A 21100-nucleotide genomic window follows, 5' to 3' on the forward strand; every position below is an offset into this window, starting at 1 on the left:
TTGAAAAAGGTTTTTGCAGGCAAGATTGGGAGAGGAAATGTCAGCCAATAATGGTGTGTTACATTTCAACCCACCCTTAAAAGAAATACCACTCTGGAGGTGGCCTCACAAATTTTCTAATTGACAAAGTGGACATTTGCCAAAACCATGGAAACAAAATAGTGATTAGCCTTACTTCCAGACCTGGGAAAGAGACATCTTACAATAATTTGTGTTGATTTTACCAAGATAATTTTATATGTTTGAAAAGACATGAAGGAAATAATTGCTATGAGGTTGGCTCAGTGGCTGAAAGGTAAAAACAGTTTTCAGTATATCAAAGGGACTTGCTTTTGTTTGTCTTTTTAAATCAATAAAAACGACCCTAAAAAGAGGAATGTTTAATTTTGGCAAATAAATTTGCTTTGAAAGCACAGAGACTTCCAAAAGTCGTCAATATACTTGCATTTAAAATCATTTTGGTAAAGGCACGGCAATCTCGTAAATGCCTAACATGGGAGGGTGGGTGTTATGTATTTATTTACATTCCTGGGTATTTATTGAAAGCATTTATAGCTCACCTTTCATGTAAGACTGGATGGTTGTGTGTGTGTGTGTGTGTGTGTGTGTGTGTGTGTGTGTGTGTGATAACAAACATTGATTATAATCAGAAGCATCTGCATAAGCTAGGATAGCCACTTATGGAGTGCCCCCAAGGAGGAAATGCATCGCTGAAAAAGATGACCGATGACATAGATTTGCATAAAATTTGTCTATGCCTATATATATATATATATATATATATATATATATATATAATGGTGCAATCTTAGAAATAATTACTATTATTCAAATCAGAGTTAAGGAAAATATGGTCTGCATGCAGTCCTTGTGGGTCCAATTTGTGACCCATGAAGTTTCCCAAAGCTCTCAGATACCCAATATGACTTTAAATGCTGTGGTTTGGCTCTCATGCTCTCCAAGATCCATACACCCTGTAAAAACCCCCACAAAAGCCATGTAAAATGTCTGAAAATGAAACTGGAAGTAACTTGACGTCCCTGTCAGTTGCATTGGGTACACTGGTGCAGCTCTTCAGGGAGGAGGTGCAGGGGAGGAAAATGTCCCTGGCCCTTATCACACATAGGACGTTTCAGTTGCTCATCACTGCTTTAAATCCATGTACAGCCCATCTCACCAGAGAGGGAAGACCATGGGAAGAGAAGCTGCTTTGCTTAGAATGATGCCTGAGTAGTTCCAATGCTATGGGGTGTACGCATGCTATTTGAAGGAATTGATCCTCCAAATAAAAATTCTGCCACACAGTGACATTTTATCTCAGCCCTCCAAATTTCTATCATTACAAAGAGTGGGAAATTGAAAACAATTCAAACCTACAACTCTTGTATTTGTTGTGTTCACATTCCCTTGGTCACTTTGCCTGCCCCCTTTCTCTGGATGGGTGAACAAATTGCTCAGTTTTTGAAGTTTTAAGTTCCTGCAATGTTAGAAATTTGGGAACTGAAGGAAAATTCCATTCTGGAGATGGGGCAGAATTATTTGGGGTAGGCAATGTCCTCATTTTGTCCCTTATTTGTAGCTGCACTCATGGTGGATGGAGGAGCACTGAAATGAATTCAGAGGATAGGCAAAGAAGATAAAGGTGTGGAAAACCCCTTAGAGAGGTTGAAGGAAATGGGTATGCCTAAAGAAAAGGATACCTGGGGTGTGGGATGAGAGAAGAATGCTAGCAAAGTTTGAATAGTCCAAAAACATGGAAGAAGCAGCAACAACATTTCTAGATTCTCAGAAAGAGCAGAATTTATCTCAGGGGACCTAATTTTCAGGATAGATTTAGGTTGAACATGCAGGGATTTAGGTTCCAGAGCTGGGCAGGATGCGGCATCGTCCTCCCTCTATATATGTATTGTATATATATTTTGTCTCTGCCATGAAGAGTGTGAGATGTTGAAAATCATTCACACTTGGAACTCATATTTGCTGTGTTTCTATTCTCTTGGGAACGTCCCCTGCTTCTTTCCTTTGGATGCCTCTGAGGTTTTGCTAAATACTCACCTGAAGAGTAAGTTACTGCAATGTAATAAATTTGGGGATTGAATGAAAATTACATTGGAGGACCCTTGTAATTCTACCCCTGGGTTTAGCCACCTGTTACACCGTTCCAGCATCTCTTTGTGAGTTTGAAAAATATCACATGAAATTCCAGAATTCGTTTACTGACCATCTTAGAAAGGGTAGCTTAGCTTTTTCTCTCTCACAAGGAGAAGTCCTCAGATCTGGTAGTCCTCAAACATGTTGGCTTACCATTGGTAGGACCTGGTAATCTTCATTGGATTGGATTATCATGTCGGCCAGTAATAATATTTAGGAAAGGCCAACTCCTGGTGCAGTCTCGGTAAAAATCACCCAACGACAGCCAAAAACAATGTACACAGCAGAGTATAAAAACAACTCCCCCCCCCATCTACTGGTATTGCTGGTGCACTGACCACTTTTCACAATTAAAAGAAACAATCATAGACAGTTAATTCATCCAAAGATCCTGGAGGCTTTTATATTCAATTATAATACACACACACACACACAATATAATACAGCATGCATACACACACACCTCTCTCTGATTTATAATCAGTTTCAAAGTCTGCTTCACAGCTCCAAACCTAGTCCACACATACACTACTGCTTCAGTGATAACTCTCAACCAACCCAATATCCCAGCTGTCAACAATCAACTGTCACTTGTCAATCAAAATATTTTTCTGTTGTTTAAAGACACATTACACCAACATACCACTCATCCCCAGCCAGCATGGCCAATGAAGTCTGATTTGTTAGGAGAGCCTCTGGTTGGAGAAGGCTGCTGTGACTCAAAGGCAGCCTTCTCAACCCTGATCCCCTCCAAGCATGCTGGAGTACAAATATGAATTTTGCCATCCAGCAAGGCTGTTTAAGAAGTGATAACAATTAGTTGCAGCATTGTTGCTATTATCTGAAACCTTGGGCTAGTCACATGTCCTCACCTCAGAGGGTAGCAATAGTAAACTTCCTCCTAACAAATCTTGCCAAGGAAACCCATTTGGATCGCCATAAGTCAGAAACGACCTGAAGGCACACAACAACAAGAACATTATCTGAAAACTAAGGCCTGTTACAGACAGGCCAAAATAAAGCTGCTTCGAGTCACTTTGGAGGTATGGTATTTCAATGATGCACGAGTCCTAAGAGTCCAAAAGCCACACCAAAGCTGCACTCCAGTCCTTAGGACTGGAGCGTGGCTTTGGTGTGGCTTTTGGACTCTTAGGACGCATGCATCATTGAAATACCATACCTCCAAAGTGACTCGAAGCAGCTTTATTTTGGCCTGTCTGTAACAGGCCTAAGAGTTAGAAACCCTCATCAAGCTATTGTAAATCACCCAGCCTTCCAATGGATCTCAATCCACACTCTGTCCACATTAGCTTTACAGCCTGGATCTGGTGCTTGGCAGCTATACCGGAAATCATTGTGTTTTGAACATGTTAAATACTTTTTTAAAATAAACTGAAATCTGTCTTCTAATTCCATATGCCACTCCTAAATGAGAAATTTTCTCCGGTAGAGGTATGTGTGTGGGTTTGTTTGTACCATCCTGTCAATTTTGCATTATCCACGTTAAAGTGGTTACGGATTAGATTGTGAGTGAAGAAAACAGCTCTGTTAAAGAATGAAGGAATAAAATAGATACAGGTTTATGTATCTGGACCATATAATCAGTTTCAAACATCCAGAGACATTTTTACCAAGTTGTATTGCTTGAGACAAATATTAAGGTAGCATAGTGCTTTTGTGTGTGTTAGGATTTTCATGGGTGTGTATTACTAAAGAGCAAATATCTAATTCAGTGTCAGATAAGTCACACAGGTGTAACAGAATCTTTTCTGGAAGGGGGTCAATCTTGTACTCTGGGTGCATCACTCCTCTCCCTACATTTTCATAGGACCATGCATCACCTCTCTCCCTACATCTGTGTTTCAATCCCCTATTTATTTATTTGGGAAGATTATCTTTTTTGGTTCAGGGAATGACAGCTTCTATTTCAAGTTTTAAGAATAGTAACAGTGTAAGAATAGGACTCGGAAAAATTTAGTGTATGTGGCAGGATGAGTGCACGGCAACAAAAAGATCATCTGTAAGAGACCCCTAAAAGTCTGCCCAGTTGACTTTCCCTGACTGAGGCTGGATTTTTCATAGTTACAATCGCTCTAAATTAGGCGATCATGAGGAAAACAGCCTGTACATTAACATGATCCTTGAAGAGTTAAATATTAGAACTTGGTTTCATGGTTTAGAGTCAGACTCCACCCCTTAGACTTTGGTTTGCTTTTCAGCTTCAGTTTCAGTTATGTTCTCTGTCCAGCCAGCAATAAAGAAACATGCTTATTTGCCTGCAATTGAGAAGATTGTGTGACTGCATATTCTGATTATGATGCATAGAGCAGAAATGGGTCCTTATTGCTAAAAAGCAAAGTAAAGAGATTACCTGAAGTAATCGGGAAAATAGCTATCCTTGGATACCTCATACTCTTTGAAAGTACTCACTATACTCATAGTCTTAGTGGTTGCCTTTATCTTTTTCTTCAGTGCTTGGTGGCAATGGATGAAAACTGCACTAGAAAATGGAAACATTGCTGTGCACATGACAGTTAGCTGGCTGGCTACCTAGTGTACAACCTAAGCTTATTTTCTGATTTTCCTAATGTGTGCATCTTGGTAGGAGGCCTTTTGGGGGGTTTCTGATCCAAAACAATTGACAAAACAAAGCAAAGCTCAAAAAGAGAAGTGGATCCCTAACCATGCATCTTAACATAAAAGATCTGTGAAAAAAGTGAACAAGTGGAAAAAATATATTCTGAAGTCATAATGTTCATTTTATTGGCAAGAGTGGGACATTTTCTGCACTGAGCAGGAGGTTGGACTCTATAAGTCTCCTTTCAACTCTATGGTCCTATGAAAATCATGTAATAATCCCTGCAGTAGCATCCGCTATTCAACTGAATTTTGAGCAAGTACATCCACTTTGTTCCTTACGAACCACAATTCTGCTGAAAGACGTTTTCTGTGGTCTAAAATTTGTTGGAAAACAAGCAACTCAAATGTATTTCAGTAAGTTTACCAGCAAAAAAATAGCTTTTGCAGGTACCTTTTGGTTGCTTCAAACACTTTTAACCTGCAGCACAGCACTCTGTTGTGACTCATTACTTCAGGTTCTAACTTGGATCAATGAGCTGCAGAGACTTTCAGTGACTCAAAAACATTTTAACAAAATTGGTTTTAATTCTATTTGATAAAGAAATACAAGTTATTGCCATGTTGATTATTCCTTAATTAATTTAATTCGGGGAAAAACCGAAAACTGCAAATGTCGTAAAGTGTGACTTTTAGGCTCTATGCATTTTTTATCTATGCAAAGATATATTGTGAACCTACCACTCAGAAGGTGCATTTGCATGTTTATCAAACATTTTATAAGTTTACAAAAGGAAGTAAATGATTCAGCAAATATTGGATAAAAGTAAGGATTCTGTCTCATCAGCTTCAACAAGAAAGCTATGTGTACTCTTAGGGGCTGTGCAGACAGCCGCGCCTTTTACAGCCATATTGGGGCCACGGCAAACACATGCCACAGCCCTGATCTGGTCTTTCCAGCATGTGAAAAGGAGCCACAAAAAGCAGCTCCTTTTTGTGCCCTGGAAAGGGTGCGATAGCCATGGTGCTACGGCTTTACAGCACTTCTTCGGCGCTGCATCGTGCAATGTCATGCCACCCTGAAGGCAGAGCTGGGGCATGCGTCATATTGATGCTATACCCCAACTCTGCCCCCAACCCGGCCTTTAAGGCCGGTTTATACAGGGCCTTAGTATCACTTTCTCTAAATACTTGACTTTGACTTTGGTTGCATTGTAATATGCTCTTACTCTGTGCGTGAATTCACACAGGGTGAACTTGATGCTCTCTCTGTACTTGAAGGTATGCTGGTGTTCCTGGATTTAAATTCTCAGTTCACATGATGCAGATATCTGAAATCATTAGTAATCATTTCTGCCTCACATCATGTATTAGCCCACCGCTCTGTCCTTGTTATATTTTTATTGTGTTATTAATAGATATTTTAATCTCCAATTTTGATTGTATCATGTTTAATCATGTTTTAAGTGGGGGGGGATTGGGACATAATGTTGAAAGTGGATATTTTAATGTGTTGTGAGCCACTTTGATTGTCTCGTCACAGAAAAGCGAGATAAAAATAAAAGTTTTATTTATTATTATTTATTATTTCCAGCACCTATTCATTAGTGCTTTAACGGGAACAAATTAAGTTGTAATAGATCCTTGGTATCTGCTTGGGTTTGGTTCCAGGGTACCAAAATTCATGGATAGTCAAGTCCCAATATATACATTGGCAAAGTAAAATTGTGCCCCTTATATATAATGGCAAAATCAAGGTTTGCTTTTGGGAATTTTTTTTGGGGAAAAATATTTTCAAGCCATGAATGTTGGAATCTATGGATGCAGAATCTGTGGCTACAGAGGGACGACTGCAGTTCCAAATGCAGTTGCTTTTTTGAGAAGTGTGCTTTAGTATCCTGCAATCCCTCACTTTTTTGTCCCCTCCCATGGTTCTGACTGAGAGCCAGCATGGTATAGTGGCTTGAGTTCTGGACTAGGACTCTGGAGACCCAGGGTTCATTTTCATGGTCAGCCATGGAAACCCACTGGGTGACTTTGGGCAAAACCCATTCTCTCTGACTCATCCCTCTCTGAACAAATCTTGCCAAGAAAACCGTGATAGATTTGCCTTAGGTTTAGCATAAGTCGGAAACAGCTTGAAGGCGTACAGCAATGATAATGATGGCAGTTGTGCCTCATTAATGAAGTCCTGCCTCCTCTAATTCCCCAGTCAAAATTGTTGGCCACATCTTCTGGCAGATATGTGTATGTACAGTTGGTGGGAACCATCATGCAGAAAAAGCAGCATCTTGTTCTCCCCTGCTTGCGTGTGTGAGAGTGATTCTGACAAAGGAGATCCACTATTGCATTTAGGTTTCCCTCGCGCTTTGGTGCTAAAATCAGTGTCCATGTGCATGCATATAAGTAGCCTCTCAATTTTTCCCTTTGTTGTGCATCTTGTCAGTGAGGGAAGTGTACAACAGGGATACCTTCTGAGAGAAGGAGGGAGTAAATTCTATTAAATCAACATGGCTTGCTTCTGACTGGACATGTATATATGCATTTACCTGGGTGTATGCCCCACTGAAGTAAATGCATCTTTCTTCTGAATATATACACATCTATATTTATCTGGGAATAAGTTCTATATGTTTTCTTTTTAAATTGTATTTTATATTTTAACATGTTGTATTGCACCTCAAGTCATGAGGAGAGGTGAGATATAATTAAATAATGTTGTTGTTGTTGTTATTTGAGTCAGAAGGGGTTACTTCAAGCATTTCCAGGTGATATAAATAAGGGGCAATGTTAATAATTGTGCAGATATGGGAATTCTAATAGGTGTTGTTTGTCACACAGGCTTCACCTGCTGCAATCCAACCATTAAAGGTCCAGGAGACTTTCCCCTTATTTCATCTGGCAACCATAAGGACTTTTAAGTAGATGCAAATTGAACTGTGCCTCAAGAAGCATTCAGAACAGTTTTATAGGGGGGGAAAGAATGCATGAATACAATTGCTCCTATCTCTTTTTTAGATTCTTTACAAGCTGGTATTCAGAGGAACACTGCCTTGGAAGAAGGAAATGTTCTTTAACAAATATCATGGCCATCTTATTATTATTATTATTATTATTATTATTATTATTATTATTATGGCCATCATGGGTGGGGCTGGTTGGAACTCTAGATGGGTGAGAAGTAGAGGTGAGTGGGAGAACCTTGGCAGGATGGGGAGCATCCTACCTTGGGGAGACATTTCCTGCTTCTGATTGCACCAACTTAATTCTTGGTATACTACTGTGTATCTTTCCCAAATTGACAACTGTCTGACAGTTGCCAGATGTTGGGCTGCAAACCACATCAGCTGTAGGTATCATAGCCAGTGGTGAGGGATAATGAGAGATGCAAACAACCTCTGGAAAGGCTACAAGCTGTCTAGTCTATCCAACTGCCGAGTCATAATAAACTGAAACACACATAGTGCTGCTGTGAATTCAGAATGTTGCCTCAGTTTTTTGTGGGTTTTTAGGGCTATGTGGCTATGTTCTACAAGAGTTTATTCCTGACATTTCACCAGCATCTGTGGCTGGCATCTTCAGAGATATGTGCCAGCCACATTTGCTGCTGAAACATCAGGAATAAACTCTTTTAAAACATGGCCACATAGCCCGAAAAGCCCACAGAAAGCTATGGGTGCTGGCCATGAAAGCCTTCAACTTCACATTGCCTTATTTTATTTATTTATTTTTGTTTCCTTCCCTCCCCCTTTTATAAATAGATGTTTGTTGCTCAAGAAAATGTGGATTTTCGGATACATGTGGAAAACCAAACGCGAGCACGAGATGATGTAAGCAGGAAGCAGCTCAGGCTCTATCAGCTGTACAGTAGGACAAGTGGGAAACATATTCAAGTGCTAGGGAGACGGATCAGTGCCAAAGGAGAAGATGGAGACAAATATGGTAAGAGGATTTACTTTTATCCGTCATCTTGGTTTCATCTCTCTGTGTGTACATGTGTACAGTTGGGGTGGACAGCGTGAGAGAGGATTCCTTGCCTTCACTGTCCCTGTCAAATGTGGAATCAATTAGGACTTATTAGGATGAGTGGACAGTTAGCCTGTAAGATAAATGAGTGGACAGTTAGCCTGTAAGCAGCTCAACACACCAGAAACCAATTACTTAAGCCAGGATTGGGGAATCTACAGACCTCCAAATGTTGGACTGTAACTCTTGTAGATGAATGAAAGAAGAAAAGTCTCATGTGCTGTGTGATGGTCACCCTTACCACCAATTGTCCTTCTTCAGGGGCTATTATAAAATAAATAAAAGCATATTTATTGTAGTGGTGCTATTGAGATAAAGCATACATCACCTCTAAATCATATTTTAAAAAAATTAAATTGTATATATAATACATATAAGTATATACATACCTATTATCAGAAATTTCTAGAGTTGTAGTCTGTACTTTCAGTCAAGGTGGACCCTTTGAGTATTAGAAGTAAGGAAATAGTACTACCAATGGGTTCATATTTATGGATTTTCTGAAATAGCTTCCTCAAAGAGGACCAATGCGAAGATATATGATGCAACCTGTCAGCAAAGTTGCTCAGCTCTGTTCTATCTAGCTGATGCAATAAGTTTTAAAAAATTTATTCCATGATTTATTCCAGAATTTTTATATTAAACATTGTATTTCCAAATCTTCATTCAAACCCCCTGATGCTAAAGTTTTAAGATTAAAAATCCTTTCTGTCTCTTTCTTCTTTAAACAATTCTCTTTTTTATTATTCATCACCTGTAACTCCCACCACCCCCAACCATTGGACATGCTGGATTGGACATAGAGTTTCTAACAAGAACCATATTTCATTATAGAAGGTCTATTCAATTGATAGTGAAAGGAAATGAGGATGAAGTAAGATGATCTTGGTTCCCTCAGGCGATTTAGCTTATTAAACGGTTGTGCCAGTAACTGTTACTCCAGATGATTAATTTCCCCCATTAGTTAATTTCTTTATTACATTTATAATCTGACTTTCCTCCAGTGGGATCAAGCTGGCATACATTGTTCTCTCCATTTCATAATCCACATGACAGTCCTTTGAGGTTGATAAAGTTGGAACAGAGGGTGGCAATTAAGAGTCCAAATAAGTCAATGAAGATTTGACTTGGGGGAATCTTTGTGTGAAGAAAGATTTCCCATGCATCCTCAGACATGTATGGCCAAGATGGCAGGTCCTTTTTGCCTTTCTTGTGAGTATATGCCACTACTCACTGGTTTCATCAGGGTAGCAGTGAATTCTGAAGTTACTGTTACGTACTGTATTCTATGGCCCTATACAGACAGGCCAAAATAAAGCTGCTTCGGGTCACTTTGGAGGTATGCTGTTTAAATGATGTATGTGTCCTAAGAGTCCAGAAGCCACACCAAAGCCACAATCCAGTCCTAAGGGTTGGAATGTTGCTTTGGTGAAGCTTTCAGACTCTTAGGATGCATGCATCATTTAAACAGCATACCTCCAAAGTGACCCGAAGCAGCTTTATTTTGGTCTGTCTGTATGGGGCCAATGTTTCTGAAAAAGCACCTCTGTTCTGCCTTCAGGTAGTAATAATTCATTGTGAGAATCCTACACATTTCTTAACTATGCTATAATTTCTTGATAATCAATAAAGGGATTATCATGTTAATGTTGTAACTTTTTAAAATTCAAAACAATGAGCATGGCTGGAAATATTAGGCAAATTGTCTGTCTGTCTGTCTGTCTGTCTGTCTGTCTGTCTGTCTATTGATAGATGGCCTTTTTCATTTCAAATTCATGAATTAGCCAATCAAAATATCCACCTCTTGCTATTGATACTCAGTGGAGAAGATGACTAGGTGGCCTAACTGTACTTGTCCCACTGTAGCATGTCTGCAGTTTTTGATGAATGATAACTTGATGGAACTACCAGCTTCTGCTAGTATCTCCGGCAGTGTGCAAAAAAAATAAATCCATAAGGTTATGCACATGTCATTGAAAATTACGTGAGGGTTGTTTCTTTTAAATCTCATTTAATAATAAAAATGGGGATTGTTCATATTCTTTGCAAAAGTGGACTTGAAGAATTTTGTTCAGGTTCAACATTTGATAAGGGAAACTCCCAGAAAGATTTGTGAGATGCTTGTAAAGTAGGCATCTAGAACCTTCTTCCAGTTCTCATGGCTCTAGTGCCATATATCTTAGCCCTGAATTAAATGTAAAACAAATGTTATTAAATATTGGTTATGTTGCATGTGCTCATCACATGGTCCAAAATTACAATAAGACTATGAATGATTGGTCCAAAACATACTGCAGAAATAATCCAGTCTGAGACTGCTTTAACTGCCTTGGCCCAGTGCTAAGGAATCCTGGGAATTGTAGTTTATTGTGGCACCAGAGCTCTTTGACAGAGAAGGTTAAATGTCGCACAAAATTAGTTTCCAGAATTCCATGCCATTGAGCCAGGGCAATTAAAGCTGTCTCAAATTGTTATTTCTGTAGTGTGATTTGGACCAATGTGAGTTAGACTCAATAATCTGCAAAATATACCAGAATAAGCATCAGTATTTGTTCCCACTGTCTTGGGGTGCTTTGTTTTGCCTTTTACATAATACTTCCCTCCTTCCTGCCTGTGCAAAAAGACGTCTGGGACTTGTAGTGCTTGGTGTGATAAATAGACGATGCTGTAAAATAGATAAAGTAATCTTGCCATCTCTCAGGAGTTTATCACACTAGCGAGATCTCGCAGGAAAACAGGAGTTATAATGCAAAGATAAACTGGAAATGCCCAAAGTTTATCAAACGACATCACAGTTAATGTGAAATAATGCGAAGTTAATCCACAGTTAAAGCGGAGGAAACCAGCAGCTTTTTAAATTAGGAACAAACCAAATTTAAAAAGCTGCTACTTTCCTCCACTTTAACTGTGGATTAACTTCATGTGATTTAGTTTTAGCAGCAATTAGTGTGATAAACTTTCTGAATTTGCAAGTTCTGTTTAAATTCAAATTTAACTTAACTCTCGTTTAACTCCTGTTTTCTCATGGGATCTCGCTAGTGTGATAAAGATTTTAGTCTCACACACTTTAGTTTTAACCTCAGAAGCATATTCTGCCAAGTTTAGATAGGGGCCTTAGAATGGGACCATGCCAGGAGACTCAGCAGTTCAGAATATTGCTTGACTGTTGCTAACACTGCTTCTTTTTAAACAATATTTTTACTGATAGCATACATTAAACACATCAAAAATCAAAATGCAAAGACTACATTACATTACATTTACTCATACTAATACCTATAAAAAGCCCCCCAACCTATTCTACCCACAAAACAAACATACTACCAAAAAAAGAAAAAGAAAAACACAATTGACTTCCCACCATCCAAATCCAAAAATATAAAAGCAAATAATGGTTATGTTTATATAGAGAAATACTTCTCTATATTTCTAACATGACTCATTACTTCTACTAACCATAAAATATAACAGCATAGCATTAAATGTCGAATTTCACAAACATAATCTTCCAATATTTCTTCTTGATGAAAGACAAAGATCTAGCCTTTTCTGCTAAAGAGCTCTGACATCACCACAAACTACGAATCCCAAGAGTTCGTTCCCAGGCTACATCAACACTGCAGAAATAATCTGATTTGAGACCACTTTAACTGCCGTGGCTCAGTGCTAATGAACTCTTGGGATTCGTAGTTTGTGGTGATGTCAGAGCTCTTTAGCAGAAAAGGCTAAATGTCACACAAAACTACAATTCCCAGAATTCTTTAGCACTGAGTCATAGCAGTTAAAGTGATGTGAAACTGCATTAATTCTGCAGACAGATGCAGTCCCAATCTTTTAAAAAGCTATCCAAAGTTTTCTGTTTAAATAATATTGCAAATTTATTCATCTTGGCCATTTTGAAGACTTTGATCATCTGTTCTTCTTCCGTTGGTATAGAATCATTTTCCATTTCCTGACACATAACAGTTTTGCTGCTATTATCATGTAATGTATCACCTTAAAATTAATTCCCTTAAATTTATCTTTTACTACACCTAGCAAAAATAACTTTGGCTTCAACTGTATTCTGAATCTGAAAATATTTCACACCAATTTCTGTATTTGTTTCAATACATCTTAGCTTTCTCACAAGACCAGCACATATGATAAAAAGAACCTTCATGTACACCACATTTCCAACATTTATTTTTAAATCCTTTATACATCTTAAACAGTCTCACTAGAGTTAAGTACTATCTATACATTATCTTATCAAATTTTTCTCTAAGATTCTAACTCAGGACCCATACAGACAGGCCAAAATAAAGCTGCTTCAGGTCACTTTGGAGGTATGCTATTTAAATGCTTACATGCGTTCTAAGAGGCCAGAAGCCACGCCAAAGCCATGCTTCAGTCCTAAGGACTGTAGCGTAGCTTTGGCGCAGCTTCTGGCCTCTTAGGATGCAGGCATCATTTAAACAGCATACCTCCAAAGTGACCTGAAGCAGCTTTATTTTGGCCTGTCTGTATTGGCCCTCAGTGTATCTTTTAAATCATCAATAATTTCCCCCAGTATACCAGTATTATTTCCAAAATTTTGAGCCCATTTAAGTGTACATTCTTTAACCTGTCCATCTGCTTGTTCTACTTTTAGCAACGTATAACTTTTCCCGATCAGATGTTCATAAGCAGTACATCAATTTAATTCAAATTCACCTTTTCCTCCTTTCAAAGCCAAAAATTGAGTTAGCTAACAGCTGAGTTAGCTAACAAAAGCTAACAGTGCTTTAAATGTTTCCAGGAAATCTCATAGTATCTGGACAATAGATACAAGGAAATAAGCTTCTATCAATATCCACTGGCACAATCTACAGTACATCTTCAGTGTTTTCTGCCATAGTAATGGGCTTGGCCTTTAGACTTCCAGACTTTAGTAAAGTGTACCTTCTTCCTTCATTTGCAGGGCCCACTGAAGAATGGACAAACAACGGGCCTGTACAGACATGCCAAAATGAAGCTGCTTCAGGTCACTTTGGAGGTATGCTGCTTAAATGCTGCATGTGTCCTAAGAGGCCAGAAAATGTGCCAAAGCCACGCTCAAGTCCTAAGGACAGGAGTACAGCTTTGGCACAACTTCTGGCCTCTTAAGATGCATGTGTCATTTAAACAGCCTACCTGCAAACTGACTTGAAGCAGCTTTATTTTGACCTGTCTGTACAGGTTCAACATATCATTTACAGTGAGGCAATGGCTCGTTACAAATGGGCCTTTGCAGCGCCTCCGTCACGTGCTAGAGGTTGGCCGAAGACCTAGCGTCCATACCGGCCTCACCCCTAGCAAGTGATGAGGGCGTAAAGATGGCGGCGCCCTATACACACGGGCGCCGCCATCTTTATGTGCTGGATGCTTAGCGTCCGCACGTCTTGCCCCGGATGTGACGCTGCGAGTGCGCGAGTAGTGCCTCACGGCATCTCATCCGGGGCGCAAGAAGAAGTGCCATTTTGGCGCTTCTTCTTTGTTGCATCTGGGAACCGCACGGTTTGGCTGCTGCGGTTCCCGGATGCAGCAACTGGTGGCGGCGGCAGAGCGCTGCTTTTCAGTGGTTTGTAACCCGCCAATGATTCAAAAAAGAGTAGCTTTAGGGATGAGTGAGAACTTTGTTTCAATTCACTTGATCCATTGTTTTATCCAAAATTTGTCAATTTCTTCATACAGTGGGCTCTGGTATCTACTGGGGTTTGGTTCCAGGATTCTTCTGTGGATACTAAAATCCATGGATGTATATGTCCTATTAGATACAGTGGCATAGTAGAATGGTGTACCGTGTATAATTTTTGCTTTTTGGAATTTATATTTTTTGAATATTTTCAAGCCATGGGTAGTTGAATCTCAGAATAAAGAATCTGTGGAAACAGTGGGCCATCCGTACTCAGTTTGGAAAGAGCTAGAAATGTAGGAATTTGAATGCAGAGAAAAGCAAAGCTAATCAATCTAGGCACAGGTCATTGAGTGCTTAATTGTTACAACTCTGGCTTTGAAGTCTTATATATTCAAACATGCTAGTCGCCACCTCATTTTTCCAAGTGGGTTCTTATGTTTTACATGTACAGTTGGCGCATACTCTATGATCTTCTCCATGCTGGTAATAGCAATTATCTATTTAACTGGGCTGGTGCAAATGAGGAAGAATTTTCTTTCAATTTGCTTTAAAGAATTTACTAAAATTAGCAGATTCAGAATGGAGAGAGTTTAAGATTTAACAAATCCAAATCAGACAGCAAGCAAAACCAAAGATTTTTCACTTCATGTCAGCATATATGATCAACCACAGATTCCAGTTTAAAGACTTTATTAAGATAATAAGTTTCAAGGAAGAGGGAGAAAATCTGGTTGTGTGTAAAGGTGCATAAATAATTTTACTCTCCAGAAAAACCTGTAATTTACTAAATCATATAGAGTAATTTTGTACTGTGCATTAGATACTAAAATTATTATTGATGTTTTCCTCTTTATATTTAAGTTCATTTTTTGAATTGTATTTTTATTCATACTCACCAAAGGAATTTCATGCAGAAGTAGCTCTCAGGTTGAAATAAATTATAAGAGTGATAATATCTTTAAAATAGTATAAATTCCCATCCATTAAAACACACAATGACCTTAAAAATAAATGAAGAAGAAGAGGCCAGTTAAAATAGCAGCCCGTCCCTCTGAATGCTTGCGGGAAGAAGGAAATAAATATGTGATGCATTTATTGAGAAATTTAAATAAATATTCAGACAGGAAAACCACCAGTAGTAATAAGCAAAGATAAAGACTAACTGCGCCTTCTTAAACCGTAGTACTTTGTATTTGTATTTACAGTGCATAATTCCATCCCTATGGAATATAGGGTACTCTTGAACTCCAAAATTCTCTCCTGTTTGGACTGGGTACTGATGATCTTTGATAAACTAGAGATATTTGACCAAAGTAAACAATCTCAGAGTTTCCTTAACCAGTCTGCTTCCCCTGATACAGAAATTGCTTTGTATAGACTAGTTTCATCATGAGTAGAGTATGTGCTACTGGATCATAAATATTCTGGAGAGACTTGAGGATATTATGTTAATTTACTTGTGATATTCTAAACATATTCTTTAGGTTTTGCATGATTTCAACTCAAAAAAAAGATAATACAATAAATCACAGGAAATTAGTTAAAATATTACATGGCTTAAAACCAGGTAAACACATGTAATGAATATGAATTAGAAATGCAGAAATTACCATTGGATACAGGAACTCAGCACGCACATTCAGATACACTAAAGGGTCTGAATGAGTAGATCTTAAATTACCAAAAATGCATAAATACTTTAAATATTTCAATGCCTAAGAGAACAGAAAAATGTTTTCCTGGCAAAGTAACAATGCTGTGAATGTAAGACAAGTTTCCCTTGAGAGAAGATTTGAAAAAGGGCTTCCATAGATCACCTTAAGTTCTGTGGAGAGATGTCCCATCCCAAAACTGTTTAGATCCAGGCTGTCAAAACCAGCACTTTGGACTGGATCTGGAAATAAACTGGAGGCAAGAAAGGACCAGCATAGTATATTCATAGTTCTGAAGTCTATTTAGTTGTACTGTTGTAGCCATATTATAGCACTAGCTGAAACATCCAACTCTTATCAAAGGGAGTCCATGTCTAGTGCATTATATTAAGTCAAATGAGAATTTACCAGAGCCTGGATCACTGTAGCTGGAGTATCCACTCCACATCGGGTTGTATCTGAGATACCAGCCAAAGTAGATTCAGGGACACTGCCTTTACTTGTCCTCTCACCCCCCCCCCCCCGGACTACAGCTCTCCTCACTCTGAATAGTTCATATTGTGGATGAGGCACTTCTAGTCCATGGGAGTGCCCCAAACAGTCCACAGACTTCTTCTACTGTTATTGCTGATCAATGATCAGAAATACAGAGGTTATAAAAGTTGAGAAAGTTGTTGAATGGACCCGACTTCTGCTTTTTAGCCTGAGAAGTTGATCCATGGAATTGAGCTGTGTCTTGCTGTGCCTTCCATAGCCTGGGAAGTTGTTTCAGGGAACTGCTTTTCATGGAATGGAGCTCTGGAAGCCAGTGACAGCTTGTAGCTTCCATTCAGTGGGTTGGTGAGTCTATTACAGGTTTTGGCTACCTTTTAAAAAGCTGAACCTATTTAGGAATGGAGTTCAGTACCTTGGATAGCTCTTTTAAAGCCTCAATTAAGGTGGAAGTGGATTCACCTCCAACCCACTGACATGGGAACCACTGCTGGAAGCTGTTTCATGGAAGTAAGCTGTGCTTTGAAGCCCATGAAACTGTTGTACTGGGACATACTACATATAAAACTGAGCCATGCTTTGTGTGCTTGATGGGAAAATGCCAAACTTGTAAGAATTATAGAAGGAAATACAAAGCTCCATGCCATCTGCATACTTCATATTGAGGTAGTCGCCCAAAGTAACATTTCCAGATGATGCAGTAGGACAGAGGTCCCTTACCTCTGACGTGTATGATGGCTTTATTCAGACATAGTAGTGCTCTATGGACAACCAAAGTCTCCATGAGATGGGTTCTGTGGCTGTCACATGAACTTCTGAATCTCATCGGTCGACATCTTTGGAGACTACTCTGTCTCATCTACATTCTGTGTTTTCCAAGGCCTGAGTAGATTTGAAAAATGTACAGTCCTGCTACTGCTAAGCACTCACTGTTTATTCTGAAGCATACAGGAATATTTCTGATCACTCAAGCATGAACATATTTGACACACAGAAATCACTCTTTTAGTAACTCGGTCCCATGGCTCTCAAACAGAAAATATGACTCAAATATACTTTGAGTTGACTCTGTATAATTATTTTGATGCATTGTTGCTAAAATTAAGTTGAATTCATTTAACTGGATACTAATCAAGCCAAGTCTAGACTAATAATGCCAACTGCTTTCCAGATATTTCACAACAGTGGGATGTGAAATGTTTCTGAAGTGCCTTGAGAAATGTGAGGAGGATTAAGTCTGGGCAGACTACTTTAAAAAAGTGTCTTGCTATTCATCAATTAGATTGGAATCTTGTAACTGTGTACAATGTTGGTTTTTCTCTTTTAGGATAACAATGAGACATGGCTTACTAATTCTTTTGTGTGCAGAGATTTTTTTTAAAATAGGAAAAAGAGGGAAACAGGAGAAAGACACACATTACATGGTATCTCACAGTGATGGTATAGATAAGGGTGGCAGGAATATATAGGTTGAAAGAGTAGATTTTCATTGCTCAGAAGAGAAGACACTCTATATTGTTTGTTCTCCCATTGTGTGTAGTTCACTCAAAGGGCTAGTACTACTTAGTGTTGGAAAGGGCTTTATTTGTACTTTACAGCTAGGAGATTGTATTTCCAAAGTACAGGTATCAGGCTTCAGTGTTGAGCTAAAAGGTAACATTAAAGTTTCCTATGTGCCGGATTCAGCGTCATACCTGAATGGTCTTCTGAGAGCCAAAACAGAAGGGAAATGACAAATTACAGAGAGGTTATATTGATGGGATACTGCACAGGACACAGGGAAATTTGAATAGTGTACCTGGGGAGGACAGGACACAACGGTGGAATGTATCCTTTGCCTGCAGAGAATCCCTGCTTTAGCCTAGCTACACCTGCTGGAGACTGGCTTGGAGCTGCACAATGGCAATCGGTGTAGATAATACTGAGTTAGATAAACCAATGGCCTGACTTGTTTGTCTTCCATATTGTCCCTTTTGGTTTACAGTAATGGGACCAGTATACAATACACAATTATAGTGTTATGATTCCACTTTAACTGCCATGACTCCATTCTGTGGAATCCTGGTCAGTTGGTCAGAGGCACCAGAGGAGCTCTTGGATATGGATGGTAAAGGTTCTTACCACAAGATGGAACCATGGCAGTTAAAGTTGAATATAGTGCTATGATTCTGTAGTGTGGCTGGGCCCTTAGTGGCTGGGTTTCTCCTCAGACAGAGTGGCAACATTATATGCACATACTTCATTTGCAAGACAGAACTGAACTGCATTTCGTGGCTGGTTGGTTGTGCATTGCTTCTTTCCAGAATGTGGAAAAGTTTCCTTTTTGGACTGTAATTCCCTGATACCTCCAGCCAGCAGGGCCAGTGCTCCAGGTTTCTGAGAAAGGATGCAAGTCATCTGTTATTAGGAGTAAAAGCCAAGTGAAAATACTGTCATCACTGTCATTATTTCACTGAATGCTAGGAAAATAGCAGGGAGATGGCTATATCCATTGTGCTTGCAAACTTCTTTAGAGACATCTTGTTGTAATATTGGCTTATAAGATAGAGCTGTTGTCAGTAGCAGAGAATTTCAGATTCACTGTGTTTCCTGCTCCAGCTTCTTCCATGAGGCAGGGTTAGGGATGGGTGATAACATTGTTTCAGTTTATATTTGATAGGGTTTTTACTAAATTTTGCATTGTTTTTTTAATATTCACAATAAGAAGAATCCAAGATGAAAAACATTCATATGTAGAAAAATTAAAATTGACATACTAATCCATCCTGGTCCAGTGCTTGTCTCTTGAAGTCTGCATTCGAATTCCCTTCTGTTCAGCCATGTGCTCCACCTCTTTTTTCCTTCCCTCTGACCTCATCTCTTCATTCTGAGAATTACTGTAATGATTAAATTTGACTGGTTAGCAAAAATTTGCAAACGTCTTCAAACTCAAGGCAAAACTGACTGATTTCCTATCACTATGCAGGATGTTACTAGCAACTAAGAATACAGGGTACGTATAGTTTGCTTCTCCAGCAGAGTATTGCTCAAGTAACCTAACTATAAAAAAGAAGATTTATTGCAAAGGAGAGTGAAGTGTTCCCTACAAAAATTACACATTAGAAACTGGATCTGCATCATAATCAGAAAGTGAGAGGTGTCTACATGACAGGTTCTTTGAAACCACTAAAGTCAGTGATTGTGTAGATTGCCAACAAGTTCTGGCTGCAGTGCTTCAACTAGACAAATCAAAAATTGTCTTTAACTTCTGTGCCACACTATTACATTCAGCCACACTGCTGTAACCTCGAAATGGTTCTTAACACCTTGCTACTGAACCAGTTATCTGTCATCTTACATTAGTGCAATTTGACCCTAGTTTCTTCTGTGCCATAGTTTGTTTCCTCTTGGTCCATTTTTGTTGCTGTTTGCTGAGCTCTTTAATTTATTGATTGTCATTTTGAACTTTAGCCTATCTTCTAAAGCATTTGCAAACCCCTGGAATTTTATCTCAGCCAGAACTTTCAAGTATGCCATCCACATTATATTCTCTATATCAATAAACATACTCCCATTAGCAAAGATATTGAACAGTGCTTTACATTTGTGAAGTGTTTATTTAGTAGAGTAGATTCCTGTAATACTCGAGGGCTACATAACTCTTTCCTTGATTTGGCAGACCAGTGGTCTCTAAAATTTCTCGTTCTTTGTACGTGAGGCAGAAAACTGAAGAACACGATCAGTCCGTCCATATACTTTATCTATAGTCTGATTGTACCACCAAGCTACATATGTTAATGTTCCTACACACACACACACACACACACACACACATTTATAATCCTGTGCATAGGAAAGAAAGATGGCTAAGCTAAAACCTGTCTTCCTAATATGAACTTGTATGTACAGGAGGTGTAGGAATAGACAAGCATTCAAACACATATTAACTCTACAACATTTTACACTCCAGTAGTACAGTAAGAGGTCTGCCATGTGGTTTTGCTGGTAGTTCTTTTAGCCCATTTCATCATGCCAATAAGTTTAGCGAAACATTTCTGCATTTTTGTCTGATGCCTGTCAAGGTTTCACCACTGCACCCACATCATACTAATTTTTATAATATGATCATGAAGCTAATTCAAAGTTTAGATAAGTTACTTTTTTAAAACTACAGCTCTTATTCATGGCCTCTATTGGGGCACAAAGTTGGTGCACTTCCTGGTTGCACAAGTGACTGTACTTTCTTCTTGCTTGTCCAGAGGAGTGTCTTAAGAAATCCTATAGGAGGAGATTCTGGTAGTTCCTGGCTCTTCCAGGGGAACAACAGGGCTGGATGATGTATTGGTCAGGAGCCAACAGGGAGACTGGAGACTTTCCTCCCAAACAAGCTGACAAATCTTTGGCCCCAGAATCCCCCAGCAAGGATGGAAATGGCAAGTTCATTTTAATAGGATTTCATTCATTCGAAATATTCTTAGCTATATGGTATAAAAGACCTAACATAGAGAGACATAGTTGTGTAGTGGTTAGGTGGATTAGGATTGGGCAGATCCAGGTTCTCGTCTCAAATGAGCCATGAAACCTA

General features: G+C 38.9%; 1 protein-coding gene across 2 annotated transcripts in view; it reads left to right on the forward strand.

The window, feature by feature from the left end:
* The window catches only part of FGF18 (fibroblast growth factor 18), a 146247-nt gene that overhangs the window by 59258 nt on the left and 65889 nt on the right, over nucleotides 1–21100 (forward strand). For both annotated transcript variants that reach the window (XM_089477711.1, XM_089477713.1), the window contains one exon: nucleotides 8490–8670. In XM_089477711.1, coding sequence (XP_089333837.1) covers nucleotides 8490–8670 — 181 coding nt within the window. The remainder of the gene's footprint in view (nucleotides 1–8489; nucleotides 8671–21100) is intronic.

The sequence above is a fragment of the Sceloporus occidentalis genome, unplaced genomic scaffold (genome assembly GCF_023333645.1).
Source record: "Sceloporus occidentalis isolate IW3139 unplaced genomic scaffold, rSceOcc1.0.p SCAF_12, whole genome shotgun sequence".
NCBI lineage: Eukaryota > Metazoa > Chordata > Lepidosauria > Squamata > Phrynosomatidae > Sceloporus > Sceloporus occidentalis.